Source organism: Mastacembelus armatus, chromosome 19 (assembly GCF_900324485.2).
Source record: "Mastacembelus armatus chromosome 19, fMasArm1.2, whole genome shotgun sequence".
NCBI classification, from domain to species: domain Eukaryota; kingdom Metazoa; phylum Chordata; class Actinopteri; order Synbranchiformes; family Mastacembelidae; genus Mastacembelus; species Mastacembelus armatus.
The window spans coordinates 12,058,319-12,075,413 of record NC_046651.1 but is presented as its reverse complement, the minus strand read 5'-3'; the positions used below and the strand labels follow the sequence as shown (position 1 = coordinate 12,075,413).

At 40.9% G+C, this 17,095-nt stretch overlaps 2 protein-coding genes across 3 annotated transcripts in view; one reads left to right on the top strand and one right to left on the bottom strand.

The window, feature by feature from the left end:
- Positions 1-17,095, bottom strand: part of afap1l2 (actin filament associated protein 1-like 2) — a 32,317-nt gene that overhangs the window by 664 nt on the left and 14,558 nt on the right. Inside the window, exons 3-19 of one of the 2 annotated variants that reach the window (XM_026315493.1) lie at positions 14,749-14,814; positions 13,163-13,254; positions 6,275-6,386; positions 5,860-5,943; positions 5,209-5,420; positions 4,776-4,955; positions 4,613-4,699; positions 4,407-4,491; positions 4,213-4,317; positions 3,893-4,104; positions 2,506-2,651; positions 2,296-2,407; positions 1,784-2,038; positions 1,269-1,560; positions 715-888; positions 440-627; positions 10-207 (exon numbers count right to left, since the gene is read on the bottom strand). In XM_026315493.1, coding sequence (XP_026171278.1) covers positions 10-207; positions 440-627; positions 715-888; positions 1,269-1,560; positions 1,784-2,038; positions 2,296-2,407; positions 2,506-2,651; positions 3,893-4,104; positions 4,213-4,317; positions 4,407-4,491; positions 4,613-4,699; positions 4,776-4,955; positions 5,209-5,420; positions 5,860-5,943; positions 6,275-6,386; positions 13,163-13,254; positions 14,749-14,814 — 2,600 coding nt within the window. The remainder of the gene's footprint in view (positions 1-9; positions 208-439; positions 628-714; positions 889-1,268; positions 1,561-1,783; positions 2,039-2,295; positions 2,408-2,505; positions 2,652-3,892; positions 4,105-4,212; positions 4,318-4,406; positions 4,492-4,612; positions 4,700-4,775; positions 4,956-5,208; positions 5,421-5,859; positions 5,944-6,274; positions 6,387-13,162; positions 13,255-14,748; positions 14,815-17,095) is intronic. The other variant, XM_026315494.2, reaches the window with a different exon arrangement.
- Positions 10,637-13,351, top strand: LOC113135448 (kelch repeat and BTB domain-containing protein 13). The gene has a single exon (XM_026315506.2). It carries the CDS (start codon positions 10,850-10,852, stop codon positions 12,356-12,358), a length of 1,509 nt encoding a protein of 502 aa, XP_026171291.1. The 5' UTR covers positions 10,637-10,849; the 3' UTR covers positions 12,359-13,351.

The following is a 17,095-nucleotide window of genomic DNA, read 5'->3' as shown; positions in this document are numbered from 1 at the left end:
TAGCCTCACCTTAGCCTTTTGGAGGACGTTGCCTTTTGTGGCCACGATGGACGCGGGTCTGTTTTTTAGAGCGGTGGCTGAGTTGACTGGAGAAGCTGACTCTGCACTAATGTTGGTGTTGGAGGATTGGGATGACGATGATGGTGATGATGATGATAATGATGGTGATGATGTCATCTGAGGAGTGGGCTGGGGTGCTGCTTTATGCTGAGGTTAAAATAGTAGAAAAGTGGTTGATTAGTAGTTTTAAGAGGTTTTAAATTCATTGAATTTGAGAGCAGAAGGTTTAGATGTGAAGTATATAAATAAATGTTCATCCTTAAGGCTGAACTCTTCAAACTAATAGATTATGGTTGACAAGATAAGTGTCTTCACATATAGAGCAAATATTTAAAAAAAAAAAAAAAAGTCTTTATAAAAGTAGACTCTGCACACTAACCGTGGATGTGTCCTGGAGGCTGCTGTCCAGTGTGGTTCCCAGTGTGAAAGGCCCTGACTCCACCTTTTTCAGGTTTTCCTTCACCTCTACCAATCGAAGCTCCACTTCTACTCTGTGGCGCTCCGCCTCGCGACACGCCTCTTCTTTTTCCTTTAAACGGGTTTCCAGTGAGCCCTGCTGAGTGGGATCTGAGGAGAATGGAGAGCTGTCAGTCCCACAGGTCAGTTTCAACTTTATAACACGGGTTGCGTGTGCTACATAAGGTGCAGATGTACCTTTGCAGGCACCGAGCTCCTCTTTAATCTCCCTTCTTTCCTTTTTCAGGTTTGCCAGACTGCTCTTCACATCCTCCCTTTCTTTCTCTAGACGATCACGCTCTTCAGTATAAAGTTGCATATCTGCCTCTGTGCGGTTCTTGCCAAGTTTCACTTGAACTGCACTGGGACACCCTGAGAATTAAAGATTTAAAATTTTAGTCTATACACAATTTATAAGGAATAAAGAAATATATTCATCAATTTGCCCGAGGATGCAAAATAAAAACATAAAAAGCTAAACTAAATATAAAACTGCATTGTCTTCTTAAACTGTGCTTTCGCAGCTTGTCACTAGGGGGAGCCATGGTAATGGGTGATCACAGAGAAAAGGAAACTGCATTTCAGTGAGTGCAGCAGCACCATTTTCAGCAGCATGTTGAAAATGTATAAGTATCTGTGTTAATAGTAGTAGTGATATTGATGTGTAAAGAAGGACATGCTCCCAACATTATAAGTTTAGTCTTATACGTTTCACAAAGCACACAACCCCCCCCCCCTCCCAACCTCCTCACCTATGGTGTGTGCTTTAGGTCTCAGGGGCTGAGGACTGTGTGGGAGCCCACTCGCAGTCTGAACTGTTGGACCTTTCTGGATCTGTCCCCCAGAAAAGTTGAAGGCCTGTGAGATTCCCAGGCTTATCTTCTTGGGGGTCTCCTGATTTTGGGATAAGGTCTTAACTACTTGAGTGTGTGGCTGTGGTGGAGTGGGGGTCAGGGGACGCTCTTGTTCTGGTTTGCTGTTAGCTGAAGTTGAACCTGTTCCATTTATTACAGGTGTTGGTGCTGGAGGGTTGGTTGTACTGACCTGAAATCAATACACAAAATACAGAACATTAAGGAAATACAAGCAAATAGAATTACTGTTCACTTTGAAGTATTTTCCATGGGAAAAATCAGGAAATACTGATTATATTCAATAATATTTCTTCTCTCTGTTTTTTTTTTTAAACTGTTGTACATGAAATATAGTATTACACATATGTTGTATAAAACAGTTTGTTAAAATACATTATATTTCTGCTGCCTACCTCTTTATTTTGATAAGATTCCTCCTTCTGGTCCTTTGCAGCGACTGGGGAATGACTGGACGTTTCTTTGGCAGGTGTGACTTTGCCACTACTGGTTGTATGAAGAAAGGACGGCACAGCAACAAGGTCCAGGTAAATCTTGTTTTCAGTGTCCTGCTCTGCTCCCCCTGAGTCTGTGGCATCCTGTACGCACGTTTGATTGTTTCCCTGAAGATTGTTGTCCTCACAGTCTGGCTGCCCCCCCTCTTCAGCATCCTGTCCGTGATGTTAGAGAGGTTAGGAAATGGAGAGTCCAGGTAAAAATGAAACTAAAATTGAAAGATGATTACACAACTACAGGGCAATAAGGACGTTTCCATTCAAAAACACCCCACCAGATAATGTAACTTCTGTGGGACTGAACTGATGTACAGAAATACTGTCTGCTGTTTCTGTGAGAAAGTTGAATTTCTGCAGTTTTTCCTTTTTATGGTTCCTGATAACATGATATTGTGATTTAAACCGGAGCATACCTCTGGATCAGCTAGAGATGCCACATCGTCGTACAGGTCATCGGAGTTGTGAGGGACAGAAGGTAGGGTGTCTATGTAGGTGTTCGGCTCTGAATACCTCCTCTGCATAAAGCTAGAGAGACACATAAATACACTGAGACGTCTCAATATTGTTCCTACACAGGTATACAGAACAAATTCCCTTTGAGAAGAGAGGACTGAGTGTTTTACTATAAGGAGGTCTTGGCTGCAAGGACAATGTTGGAGATCTTCTCTGCATTTACGTAGTCGTACGTCAGCTCCTCTGGGTCAGTTTTGGTCCCTGTTTGTGACAGCAAGAGGCCCAGCCAGTGACCCATGTCTGCTGATGTCTTAGCCTGGGAGGGGATGGGAGAAGCCATAATAAGAAAAGGAGTAGTAGACAATGCATTTAGTACAGTACATACAATGCAACTAAAAAATCACTGGTTTAAAACCTGGTTCCTGTTACTGTTCTGCCATCCATCAGTTTGTATGAATAAACTTACTGCTCCAGCAAAACCCTTTAAAGACATAAACTGTATATTCCGCAGCTGAACAGTGACACTCAACTGAAAAATATTGCAAGAAACAACTGAGCATGTGTTGGTGGCTGTAAGTGTATAAACCTGTTTTGGCTGTTAATGTGTTTTGCTGTTTGGTCTTTTGCGCAGGATTACTGTAAATCAGCAACGCCTGAACAGATGTTTTCAATAAACAGCTTCAATTACACCCACAACGAAATGATTTTATAAAGAGACAGCCTGTTCACAGCCTGTTATTATTTAGGGAGATTCAAACAGCTCATTACACAGAATTTGTTCTGGTAAATGGTGGACCACAAAAGTTTCAGTTTGTGATATGTATATATATATATAAAGACACCAAGCTAAAAAAAAAAAAATAAGAAACCAGAAGTGTGTCAGAAAGAGCCCTCAAGACTAAACATTAAATTCCATTTCCCATGACCACATACACATGGCATCAGAGTGGTATGAGAAGATGAATGAAAAACGCTGCAGCACTAGTCCCCAAAATCCCAGTTCTTCCACACCCTTAACATACATACTCAAATTCACACAAACATGCAGACCACCCTTGTGTGCACTCAGACAGTATATTATGTAGAGCAGGCTAAACGTTGATGTCAGCAGAAAGTGATTTCCAAATCAGCACATGGTAGTGTTTTACATCCCTGTAAGTAGCTGTACATTACTCTTTCTGTGAAAGAGGATGGATGGATGGGTGGATGGATGGATGGGTGGATGGATGGATGGATGGATAGATATTTGTCAGAGCAACAAAGTGAGGGTGAAGTTAGCTCTCATCTGAGGCTAAAATAAACTGACAGGAAACATACTCTTCGTGCAGCAGATATCAGGGTCTATTTTCTTAGTAACCAGCATGTGTAGCCTGTAACACATTAATATTCTCACACCCCTAACTGACACACTCGCTTCTAGGGTTACACTTTGATGAGGATGACAAACATTTTATGTTTAGCTAAGGTTTGCTAAGCAAAGAGGCGTAAATAATGAGCTTAACCCCAAACATTTAGAGAGATCGTTGTAAAGTACAGCATCAGATAAGACACAGGTACCTCCAGGGTTGCCAGCTGTGTGCCGTCCATGTCAATCTTAAAGGAGTACAGGTGCTCAGGGCTGGGGTCAGGCAAAATGCTGCAGCCCTCCAGAGTCACAGCTGGTTGGCTCACTTTGTTTTTGCCCTTGTCCTGGTAAAACCACAGCTGACCGTTCTTGATTAGACACCAGCAGGTCCGCCACTGACTGTTCACCAGCACGTTGAGGTAGCCTGAGAAACGTGTAGGTAATTTAATCAGAAGCTGTCTGTTTATCGTCCTGATAATAAATGCTTTTAGAATTTTACAGTGTTGACATTGTATGGTAGATCTCTGCTCACCTGAGGTATCCACGCACTTTTCTGGGCACTCTAACGAGGAAGGTTTTTTCTTGCCAATATTCATAAGGTTACTGAACTTCAAACCAGCACTGTATTTTTTCTTTACTGGAGAAGTAGTAGAATAAAATGTCATTATTTATATTACTTGAGTAAATCACTCATATAGAAAAATGTAAAATAAAGGAGCGACTCACCATCTTTGCTTTCAGGAGTTTCAGCATGGCTGTCAGTGCTGCTGCTGCTCTCTGAAGCCACTGAGTGTCTTTCATTCAGCTCTCCCTGTAGGTTTACATATGTTGTAGAACTTTATTAAAACACATTCTTGACAATTTACATTGCATGACAACAGTCGAAACAGTTCTGAGACAAAAATTGTTTAAAATTATTTTTAATTGTGTACCTTGGTACAAATGAGCCTTGGGGAGTCAGACACAGAGTGGTGGGGGTCACAGTTTTCAGCTGGCTTGGGACTGATCTCCTGAATCACCTAATATACAAGAAGAGGTTAGCTCCTCAGGATAGTAATACAGCCACAGGTTGTAATAATATTGTAATAATATTACCTTTAACCACTGTTCTGTCTGTTCCTTGCTTTGTAGGCCCAGCACAATGGCTTCCCCTCCTACAGGTATGATCTTCAGCTTGTGTTCTTTTCTCTTCATCTGCTTTTCTTTGTAGACCACACTGCAACCCAGCAGACTCACATCCAGCAGAGGCGTCTGCTCCTTGGAACTTTTGTAGCACTGAGCGGAGCAGAGGTAGCACTGACATGTCTAAGTGACTGCACAAGCACTGACTGACTATATCTCCATGCTTTGCTTACTTTAACATGATCTTTTTTTTGTGTTCCCTTCCACTGAAATGTTAAATTTATAAGGAGAATAATATAAACAAATCTTGACCTTCACAAAACCATCAAAGGCTATTGCTATAATTGTTTTACACAAATCCATTTTAGGATGTTTAATTCAGATTCTCACACAGACTTTTACCCACCAGCAGGCGATGGTCTTTGATGACGCACAGCTGTTTGGCCCACTGGCCCAACCACTTTTTCCTCCACAGGAAGGCACAGATCCGAGCGTCCTTCATCAGCTCAATGGACGCCTCAGCTGATGGCCACTGGTGCTGCGCTGACGGGGACTTTCCCCTGGTCACCTCCTCCTCGTCGTAGGACTCGTATGAACTGCTAACTGCCTCTCCGTCATCTACAAAACAAAATCCAGAAACAACGGTGCCATCGCTGAAGAACGTTGAACAACAGAAAAGAGATGCAAGTGGCAAAAAGTGAAAAAGAAAAGCCTGATGATGAGAGCTGAGTCCACATCACTCTGTGGGGTGAGCAAATGCGGTTAATGCAGAAATTCTTGACCTTGATAAATTTGTTCATGATTTCCTTATAACTAATAGGCAAACACTGGTGGAGAAGGGCAGGGTAGCGATGCCAAGTTATGATGAGAGGGACAATAACAAATTAAAGAAACTGATGGGATCGCTTATTGATGCCTGGAAATTGTTTCTGTCCATGCAGGATCCTGAGCATGCTGCACCATGAGGACATGCTGGTTTACCCATGCACTCAGACAATGGCAAGACAAAAACTAGCCACACACAAACACGATATTCCTGTGAAAGAGAAGCAAGTACCCCTGGTGATAACAGCATAGACCACACTGTCAGAGCTCTGCACTCGCATCCAGGGCCCTGAGAGGAGGCTGAAACAGTCCAGATCTTCAAGACAGGAGGAAGAGGAGGAAAAAAGAATGAAAAAAGAAGAAGAGCAAGACTGGGAAAAATCATGACCTTCCAAAATAATTATAGAAAAGATAAGTGTAAAAATCTTTTAGAAATTGCAGTACATGCTGTCATGGATACATTTGAGGAACTCCTCTTCACAGTACTGCTGTACATATCTTATGCAATTCTGCAGTAGGAATACCACTAACAAATGAACAGAGCTCTAACAAACCATCAATTGGGCCTTACTGTGAATTTTAATATTCTGTGTCCTTTTAAACAGGCATAGAGAGGAAGAAATGTGACGTTGAGCCAGATTTCTTACCATTGACGGTTTCCTCATATGGCTCAGCCTCCTCATAGTAGCTGTCTGAAGTGTCCATAAAGGCAGAAGCAGGAACTGCAGGTAAGGGGAACGGCTCCCTACCCACCACACCCTGATAGATGAGACAATGAGGGTAAAAAAGTTCAAAGTTAGATATTATAAAATTCTGTGTATTTATCTATTAGCTTATCCCTACAACTATATAGCTTCCGTACAGTGTGTGGAGTGAAAGGCCTAAAGAGGTCTACATCACACAGACACATTATTAACGCTCAATCCAGGTGTCATTTCAGAAGTAAGTAGGGAATTCCTCATGTAACCAATCCTTGTCTGACCCAGTGCACTAGAAAGTTACATGTTTGTCTTCAGGGAAGAGTATATGTGTGTGTGTGAGTATGGAAAAGGGAGGGGGAGCATGTATCTATGCGTGTGTGTGTGTGTGTGTGTGGGCCCAGTGGCTTTCCTGAAATCAATCAGCAGTCTGGCTTTCCTTCTGTCTTTCTTCTCATCTCCTGTGTGGTAAAGACTGTCTGTCTCCTCCTTCCCATACTGCTGGAAACCATCAGACTCTTTGCTGCTGGGCTGTTTGAAAATGTGTCAATTCATTGCTTTTATAGTCAACTAAAGTCAGTAAATCAGCCTCATACAGCCAATCAAAATATATTCTGGAGACCTCTGCCACCACTGGAGTTCATTATATTGTTATTTTGAGTTTTCCAAGAATTGTAATTTGTACATCTTGAAGACTTTAAATGGGTAAAATGTATCTTTAATGTGCACCATGTTAAGCATGCAAAATCCAAACTGGCATCTTTTTAGCATAGACTCAGCAATTTTAAGTTACGATCACAGTGTAGTGAAAAGCACAGAGGTCACTTTTAGGGTTTATGTTAGTATATGTTTATGTTAGCAATATCTTTAAAGGTCTCATACATTAACACAGTTGGCAGCTGCTCAGAATTCAAGAGAAAAATCCAAAGAAAACTTAAAAAATTCAAAAATCAGAAAACTGATCCTATATAAACTTTTCAGGTGGAATTATATCATCAGGTGTTTCAGGGACTGCTTCATGAAACTAAAATTTCACACCATTTGGAATCATGCTTTTTCTCCTCAAACCTGTGAGCACAAATCTCATGTTATCACATATCTAGGGAGGAAGGGAACAGAAGATGTGAGATATGCAAGTCTTGTCTTGGTACAAGCTGCAACTTAGATGACGCCACCTCAAAACATTCAGTGGCATCCAGTGAAGATGAAATCTATATACTCCTTCAAGACTGAAGCAAAGATATAATGTTGTAGAGACATATATTCAAACTCCTCCTTCTGAGGCCAAAGAAAGTAGTTAAAGAAATGGCACGTGTTGAAGCACACCTCTTCATTCAGATTATTATGTAAAAAGATTACAAATATTGTCATAGCAACACAATAAAAGCTGTAATTCAATAGAGAATCAGCTCATATATTGGTTTCAGAAGTCTGATGATGCTGCACATAAAAAGTTTTTTCTCACATGACCCCTGTGAGCTGAATGGAAAGAAGTGATTTCTTAGCTATGTCTAACGTTTCCTCCCACAACTGATCCGAACAAGCTGTCTGTGTTCCTTCATTTTCACTGTCCCCCAAGGCTGTTATATTCTCTGCATGATCAGAGAAACATGAAATATTACCCTTTAGAAGAGAAGCTTCATATATTATGCAAACTATGCCTGAGGGGGGTTGACTCTGTGGAAAAGCTTTTCAAAAAGTTGAACATCTTAAAGTATGTCATAAGATCAGAGACGTTGAATTACGAGTAGAGGTCAGATGGTCAAAAGTGCTTAGTTTCCCTTCAGTGCAGAGATGTTTAACAAAAACTATTCCCTTCTTGTAGTGTAACTCTAAAATTAACTTTGGGAGTTTGGTGCTCAGCAGTGCTTACATTCTACACAAGGAAAATGGAAACAACTAAAAGCAGTAATATATTGTGTTTGGTGGTTACAAGCCATGCATGAATTTCTAATACTGGTTCATCTTGGATTTACAGGCCATCAAAATAGTAAATGCTGTATGAAAATCATAAAATTGTCATATGTGATGTGGCCTGTCATAGACAATCCCAGTGACTCTCAGCACACACTGACTCCCTTGCTTATGAGTTCTTTTCCCACCATATCACACCAGTGAGCTAACACATTTCTAGTAATACATAGCAGATGAAGCAAGCTGTCATAAAAAGTGGCGTCATGTTTTGATCCAGACACAGTCATAGTGACAAAGACTTGTTTGTGCGACTGAGCCTGCATGCCAGAACGTGGAGGAAAAGATCTATGAAGAAATGCATGGGACAGAGATGTTATCAGTGCGGTTTGTGGAGGAAACATCAGTGATACTGTTCATCATGGAGCTGAGTCAACAAATACACATGTCAGAATGTAAGTCATCTCTTCAAAACAATATAATAATGATAAGAAAATGCAGAAGCATTGTGACCAAAAAGTGAGAAGTTTAGGCGTAGGTCACACAATAAGAGCATATTTAGACAGTACAGTAACTAATAACGCTAAACATGGCTGCAATCCATTTAGCTGTGCAACTGTCTTTGTTTTGTACATATCACCTCACCAGTGTACAAACTGCATCAACAGTTAAGTGGAACAGAGTCATCTTTAATGATAGGTTACACCTGTGCTTTTCTTGTTGTGACAAGCCAGGATGTTTTGCCATTAGAGGGGTCTGTGCCTTACCATTATACTACTATCACTTTTCCAGTAGCTCTGTGAATGTTTAATGGATGTGCCCATAGCACAAAACATTTGAATTGCTTGTGTGTTCGTAGGTGAGGCACATTTTGTTTCCCTGTACTTGTGACTTAGAGGAAGTTCAGATGATATTTCATGCAAATGCTGACAATCTAGTTTTTCCAAAAAGTTCACATACTTTTCCTTGACACAGATTTTTATTTATTTATTTTTGGGTGAAAATCTGGATTTAATCAATTTTAGTCATGATTAAAGCCACATTCTTTGACATGACATTACCCCAGAACTAAAGGAGACAGCTACAAAAGCTCAGGGGTTGACAGGGACTTCATAAGAAAAAAAAGCGATTCTTCTGAGGAAATGACTCTGTAAAGTGTGGAGTCTGTACACACACATCAGCACTAACAGTGTAAACTGCTGCATGGTGAAAAAACAGCAGTCCAAGCATCTGTTATTAATTAAAACAAAGAGCCAGGCATTCCAGAGCTGCAGCAGAGCCCCCCCTCCCGACCCTTATCTCTATCTCTCTGTTTCACTCAGCTCCAGAAAACTAGATCTGCCTGTTGTTTGGGCCAAAGCTAACGAAGAGTACAGTGAACCGTTCCGCACATTGGCTGGACTCATGATACAGAAAAGAGAACAGTCCAGGTGCAGAGCTGTAAGTGTATTTATTCTCCCAGAAGACTTTGCAGTCACTCCAGCTCTAGAAGAGTCACTTTAGCCTCTACCTTTCACTTCTCACACACATACACACACACACACACACACACACACACACACATCCTCATCCCCTCACCCCAGAAACACTGGGTGGAGGGAATGGATCGAGGAGTCACAGAATAAATAACAAAGCGAAAGAGAGGGGGTGGTGGAGGAGAAGTAGGGGTGTGGTGGAGGGGCTTTGAGTAAAGAGTGGGAAAACGAGCCCAAAAAACGAACACTCAGAGGAACATGGAAAATCCCTGGTTCCCATGCCAAGAATCCAGTACACTGAACACACACACACACACACACACACACACACACACACACACACACACACACACACACACACACACACACACACACACAGAAAGCCTGCTGGGAGCACAGAGCAGAAGAGAAGGTAGTGATAAAAATAATCAGTGCCGCTCAGCTTTGGAAAGCCTGATTCTGGAGAACTCTCTGGGCCTTTGCTATCGCTCTTCTACTTGTTACATGGCAGTTTTTTGGTTTAGAAATTCTAAAACTAAAAGTAACATGAATGAAAAGAGAAATAAATATCAGGTGTGTGATGGGTGCAGAAAGAGAGAAAACAAAAAGTTCACATGGCACAGATTTTGCACATGCTGTATTCATTTTTCCATTATGTTGCCTTCTTGGGAACACTTTGACCTCCCATAAACCTGTCATAGTTTTAGATTTAGCCCCCTACCCCAGATATTGGTAACTGGCTTAAAGATTAAGGCTCTGTATGTATTAAACCAAACTCATCATGTGACATTAAACTAGATTTAAAGGAGTAATGTAATCATGAATAATTCAGCACGTGCTCATCCCAGCCAATCATAATGAGGGTATGATAATCACCTGTTGCCGTCAGCCACGTTACCACTTACTGGGCATGTCAACAGTTTTCCTTTCCCTGCTTGACGCTTGTGAGTGGCCCAGCTGCTATCTATAGTGCAACTCTATTTTCAGACTATGCAGACAGGGCGCAATGGAACCCTCACAAACCTTTATTTACCATCTAGCTCTGGGGAAAAAATGGCTAATCTACACTTGAGTCACACACTTTATTGTTACTTGGGAGCCTGTTTTAGGAAGACTAAAGACCACAGTTTAAGAGACCATGGAAGTGCCTGAAGGCCTGGGAGTAAAACAGGATATTCATGCTGAGAATGCAACCCTGGAGCTTGAGGACCAGGCCGACTGGGTGAGAGTGAGGGTGGAGGAGAGCTGGTTCACTGTCAAACGGGCCTTGCTGGCGAGGTACAGCGAGTACTTCTGTGCTCTCTTTCAGTCTGGGATGATAGAAAGTCAGCAGGATGAGCTCTACCTGAAGGGAGGAGTTCACGCAAGGGGCTTTATCATCGCACTTGCTGTCTGCAGAGGAGAGAGTCCCACTCTCAGTGATCCAGATGAACTTGTAGAAGCTGTGGAGTGTGCTGCCTTCCTGCAGGTAACATGTCTGGTGCAACATCTTTGCGACATTATTGATTCAGACAACTGTCTCCTGTTGTACCATGCAGCCGCCATATTTGGGGTGCACACACTCTTTCACAGTGCTGCTCTTTTCATTTGTGATGCTTTAGAAGACCTGAAGGAAGCAGCAGAAAGCATAATCCCTGAAGACCTGCTACAATATTCTCAATCATTGTCCCCTGCTACTTATATTGCTATAGGTACGCATTCTCCTTCTATGGATCTGCTGCAAGATTCCTTTAGGATTGTTTGCTACCTTGATGAAAAAGAGGGAGAGTGGAAGCATCTGACAAACCTCCCGACTGTTTGTAGCACCTCCATGGCTGGTGTGGCAGTGCTTGACAATCGACTGTACATCGTAGGGGGAATTTTCAGTTATGGTAAGGATGCGGTGGACAGCAGCTTTTGCTACAACCCTGATGCAGGGGTCTGGACTACTCTTCCAGGTCCCCAGCAACCAAGGTATGACTTTACCTTGCTGGGTCATGACGGTCGGCTCTATGCAATTGGCGGTGAGTTTCAAAAACGGATCATTTCCACAGCAGAGAGTTTTGACACTGAAAAAGAAGAGTGGACATTTATACAACAGGCCCCAAGACCTGTAGCATCTGCAGCTTGTGCCGTTGCAAGACGAAGGATGTTTATTTGTTTCTGGAAACCCCCTGACACCACAGATATATATGAATACATACCAGTCAGAGATGAATGGAAACTTGCCACCACAATGATCAGACCCCAAAGCTATGGTCACTGTATGGTAGCCCACGGGGACAATTTGTATGTAATGCGCAATGGGCCTTGTGACGACTTCCTGCGCTGTCTAATGGACTGCTACAATATCACAACAGGCCAGTGGACGGCCCTGCCCGGGCACTACATAAATAGCAAGGGGGCGCTGTTCACTGCAAGGGTAAGGGGGGATTCTGTGTTCACAGTCAAACACATGCTAACTCTTGAATACACCATCACTGAAGAAGGATGGAAGCCCCGCAGGCAGATGAAGGGATTTCCAAAGAGTGGTTCACTGTGGACGTGTTTGCTCAGGCTTCCCAAGACGGGACCAGTTATACCACAGCTGGACGCAGAGGGGAAGGAGGACGAAATATTTGTGCCAGACACATCTGAGGGATTTGTGGAAGACATACCACAACTGTGAAATAACAGCATAGCTGCTGATTGTAGAGACAAATATTCTTCATTTCAGTGCATTCACTTTATACAGAATCACAATCGTACACACACATGCTGACACTAAACATTTGTTCTGATTAACAACAGCTGCTACTGTAGTTTATATTAGTGGAGACCACTGTGAATGTGTTTGTGCGTGTGCGCGTGCGCGTGCACATGCGTGTGAGTGTAAAGTTCAAAGGCACTGACGGGATGTTCTAAACCTCTCATTTTCTACCTTTTTCCTGAAGTCACACTGGGCCAATTCGGAAGCACCAGCCTCCCAGTCAACATAAAACACCCACAGCTCTTTGACACACTCTTGAACACTCACTTCAACACTTTTCTGCCCTGTGAGTGATTAAATACCTGTTTCTGTGGGAGAATACATTTCACATAACCTCAGGCTTATGACTCTGGGAATTATGTGGATGGTTTTGGCCTGTATAGCCACAGTCAGATTTGTTTTAGTACATTAAAAACCATGAAATTCTACAGAAACGTGATATCAATCCATCATAGGTTATTTTGAATACTTAAGGTGCTTAGTGATGTTAATATTCTTACCTTAACAAAAGACCAAAACACTGTCAATTGCATTTAAAGTTGTAATTTGTCTTTGAGCTCATTTTACTCACAGTGGTTATCATGATTTCCACTCAACCTTCCACAACTTCTTTGTTAAGCTGAGCAGTCCTACTGGGGTCAATTATGCTATTACTGTTCCCACCACAGCGGCAGAGACTCGAGTGTTAACCCAAATCATTTGATACAAGAATCCACCACTTACTGTCCGTGGGGGTGGCAGGTCTGGAAGGCTCTTCTGTGGAACAGGGACAAATTTTGCTGCTTTCCCATTGACCAGGGCATCAGAGCTGTCATCTGTGTAATAAATGTTTAGAATAAGAGGTCAATGTACGATCAATGCATGACAGAAATTGTAACTCTTATATTTAAATAGACTATTTTAAAATGAATGTGCAGGAATTCTAAATCAATTAAAGAACATAAGTCTGAATGTTGTGATTCAGTGATATTATTCAATGTTATTTCCAGATGTTTAAAAGTCTCCTATACATATCAGTGTTTCTTGGTATCTTTAACCCTCTTGTGGGTATAGAACTGTTATATTATTCTGATGACCTAACCCAAATCCAGGGGAAGAATTTGCATGGTAGCAACCGCATTAAACACACACAACAGCATAGGATCAAGAAAATTAAAGATGACTTTGGATAAACAGTGAAAGAATTAAGTTTTCAATCTATGCCAATATTATTGTCTGGGCCATAATGTAACTACTTCCTCTAGACACTGACCTTTCACCTTGTTTCTACATGAATACTGCTATGTGGATTAACATAGAAATATAAGGGCAAAGCTCTAAACATGGTCCCTTTAAAATTTCTCAGTGTATGTTACTTTGTCTCAAACTTAGCTATAGAACATCCTTAATCATCAGTTAAGACTTTTTGTATCATCACTGAGGTGGAAAATAAATTGTGTGTTGTCTCTGCCGCCACTTTCCATCATTCTGTGTGAAAAGACAAGTTGCAGTTTTGCTTGCGCCACTGCTGAACATATGTGTCTTAAGACTAGTGCTCACTCAAAGCACATTTTTCAGCATTGTCCAAACAAAACAGGTCAATCTCACATGGTGGATAAGTATGAAGAAACAGACAGGAAATGGTGGTTGAGGGGAGGGGAGCTGAGGGGGCCACTGCTTGTGGCCTCTTATTCTCATGCCTGCTATTCACTTGAATCATGTCTAATTGAGCATGAGATGCAATAACATAACAAATATCCACTGGTGTATGACTGACTTGGCGAACCTTAAAATTCAAGAAAAGCTGCGTTCCAAGTTGCATATCATTTATCATCATCCAAACAAAGATTATCCATTCTAGAGCTCAAGCCAACTAAATGGTGAGATTACAACGTGAAAGAGCTTTAACATGGAGCTATTCTATCATCTGTAAATATTTTGTGGGTGTGCTGTGATAACTAGGAAATGTGGCTCTAGCTAAACCCAAATTATTTTATTAAAATGTAAAGGTAAATAAATTGTTTATGTCTATTATATGGCACAAATGTGGCATTGAATTGTCAGCACAAAGTGAAAGGACAAAGAAAACATGAGGCTAATGTTGTTAGCTTTTCAGGTATTTAACCATCCACCTCATGGTTGTATCTACTGAAAAAGTCAGGTGTCCTCATGGAGAACATGAAGACCTGTACAAAATTTGATGGCCATTCATTCAAGCAGCAGTTAAGATATTTGAGTCTGGATCAAAGTGATGGACTGAATCATCAGCTGTGCAATTATTGTATCAGTATCAGCATCACACTTCAGAAAGGGATCTTTGAAACTCACACCTTTATTATTTTTGTCTTTCTCAGTAACAACGACCTTGTTCATGTAGATGTACTCCTCATCAGCACCTGCATAGAGACCAGAGAGTGGTTGAAGTTGATCAGTATACTTGAACAGATACACTTTTACTTTATTTTGCAGCCTTTTTCACAGACAAAATATTAAAGATAAGACAAACTATATCTAGCTGCGGTCCTAGGAACATGACAATATCACCTGTGCCTCCTTGTTCTCCAGTGAATCTAGAACATTTTGATCTCCTTGATCACAGAGCTCTGGCAGAAACGCTTCTACAATTAAAATCTACATCATGCTGCCTTGATATTTTACCAACAAATTTTTTTAAAAATGTTTTTAACAGCTTAGCTCCAGATGTATTGCAGATTGTCAATAGTTCTCTTCAGTCAGGGCAGTTTCCCCAGGCCTTAAAAACTGCTGTTATAAAACCTCTTCTTAAAAAGCCTAATCTAGATGCTTCAGCAGTAAGTAACTACAGGCCAATATCAAATCTTCCATTTCTGGGAAAAATAATTGAAAAAGTAGTTTCTCAACAAATTCACAGATTTATGGTGCAAAACAATCTTTTTAATGCACTTCAGTCTGGATTTCGCACACACCACAGCACTGAGAGTGCACTTATTAAAATTTTAAATGATTTACATTTAAATAATGATGAGTCCAAAACCTCTGTTTTAGTACTACTGGATCTCAGTGCTGCATTTGACACAGTTGATCATGATGTGCTGCTTCATAGACTAGAAGCTTGGGTGGGAGTTACTGGCTCAGTGTTAAATTGGCTAAAATCTTACTTACAAGATAGAGACTATTTTGTCTCACTTGGTAACTATGAGTCTGAGCGAACAAAAATGAAATGTGGGGTTCCTCAGGGGTCTATTCTTGGTCCTCTCTTATTCAATATCTACATGCTGCCCCTTGCTCAGATTATGGAATACTACAACATTGACTACCATACCTATGCAGATGACACCCAACTTTATATATCAGTATCATCTCATGATTATAGTCCTCTAATTTCATTATGTGAGTGTATTAATCAAGTCAAAGAATGGATGTGCCAGAATTTTCTCCAGCTTAACGCAGACAAGACAGAAGTGATTGTTTTTGGCCCCAAAAATGAAAGGTCAAAGGTCATTGCTCACCTTGACTCCATGTCATTGAAAGCTACAAATCAAGCCAGAAACCTTGGTGTAATCATTGACTCAGACCTGAATTTTAACAACCACATAAAATCCATCACTAAATCTTCCTATTACCACCTGAAAAACATTGCTAGAATAAAAGGTTTTCTGTCTACACAAGATGCAGAAAAACTTGTTCACGCATTTATCTTCTTTGGTTAGATTATTGTAATGGCTTGTTCACAGGTCTTAGCAAAAAGTCAATCAGGCAGCTGCAGCTAATCCAGAATGCTGCTGCCAGAGTCCTTACAAACACCAAGAATCTGGACCATATCACACCAGTTCTCAGATCACTACACTGGCTTCCCGTTAGTCAAAGGATAGATTTTAAAATCTTATTGCTAGTTTATAAAGCACTAAATGGTTGTGGACCAAAATATATCCAAGATATATTGGTTCCCTATGAGGTTTCCAGACCCCTCAGGTCATCTGGGACAGGTCTATTGTGTGTTCCCAGAACCAGAACCAAACAAAGTGAAGCAGCATTTAGTCACTATGCTCCTCACTCGTGGAACAAACTTCCTGAACACCTGAGGTCTGCTCAAACTGTCAGCTCATTCAAATCTGGACTGAAAACTCTGTTGTTTACTGCTGCCTTTGAATAATTGTTATCTTTGTTTTCTTAATGTGCTTTTATGTTTTATTTTAATTTACTTTACTTGATTTAAATTTATTTTATGTTAAATGTCTTCATTTTTAAATGTTCTTTTCAATGCTTTTAATGCTTTTAATGTAATTGTATGCCTTGTAAAGCACTTTGAATTGCGTAGTGTATGAAAGGTGCTATACAAATAAATTTGCCTTTGCCTTTGCCTTTGCCTTATGTGAAATTAGTATGAGCACTAACAGCTTGTTTAACCAAGGGGAGTAGAAATAGTATTCTTGCAACCACACCACTAAATAACACTTCATAAATATATACCACAGGTGATGCATGCATGTTAAGCACATGTGGTAGAGCATTTAGAGTTTTAGAAATATTCCACTACATCTTGGTCAAACTGATGTACCTCTTTAGCCCTTGCACCTTCAGTTTAAATGACTGAACTCTATGCATACAGCAGTTATCAAATATACAAATTATTGTAGCTTAAATTAAAAATAAACCTACAGTATGTGATTGTCTGTCAGGAGCACAAGAGAAGTGCTG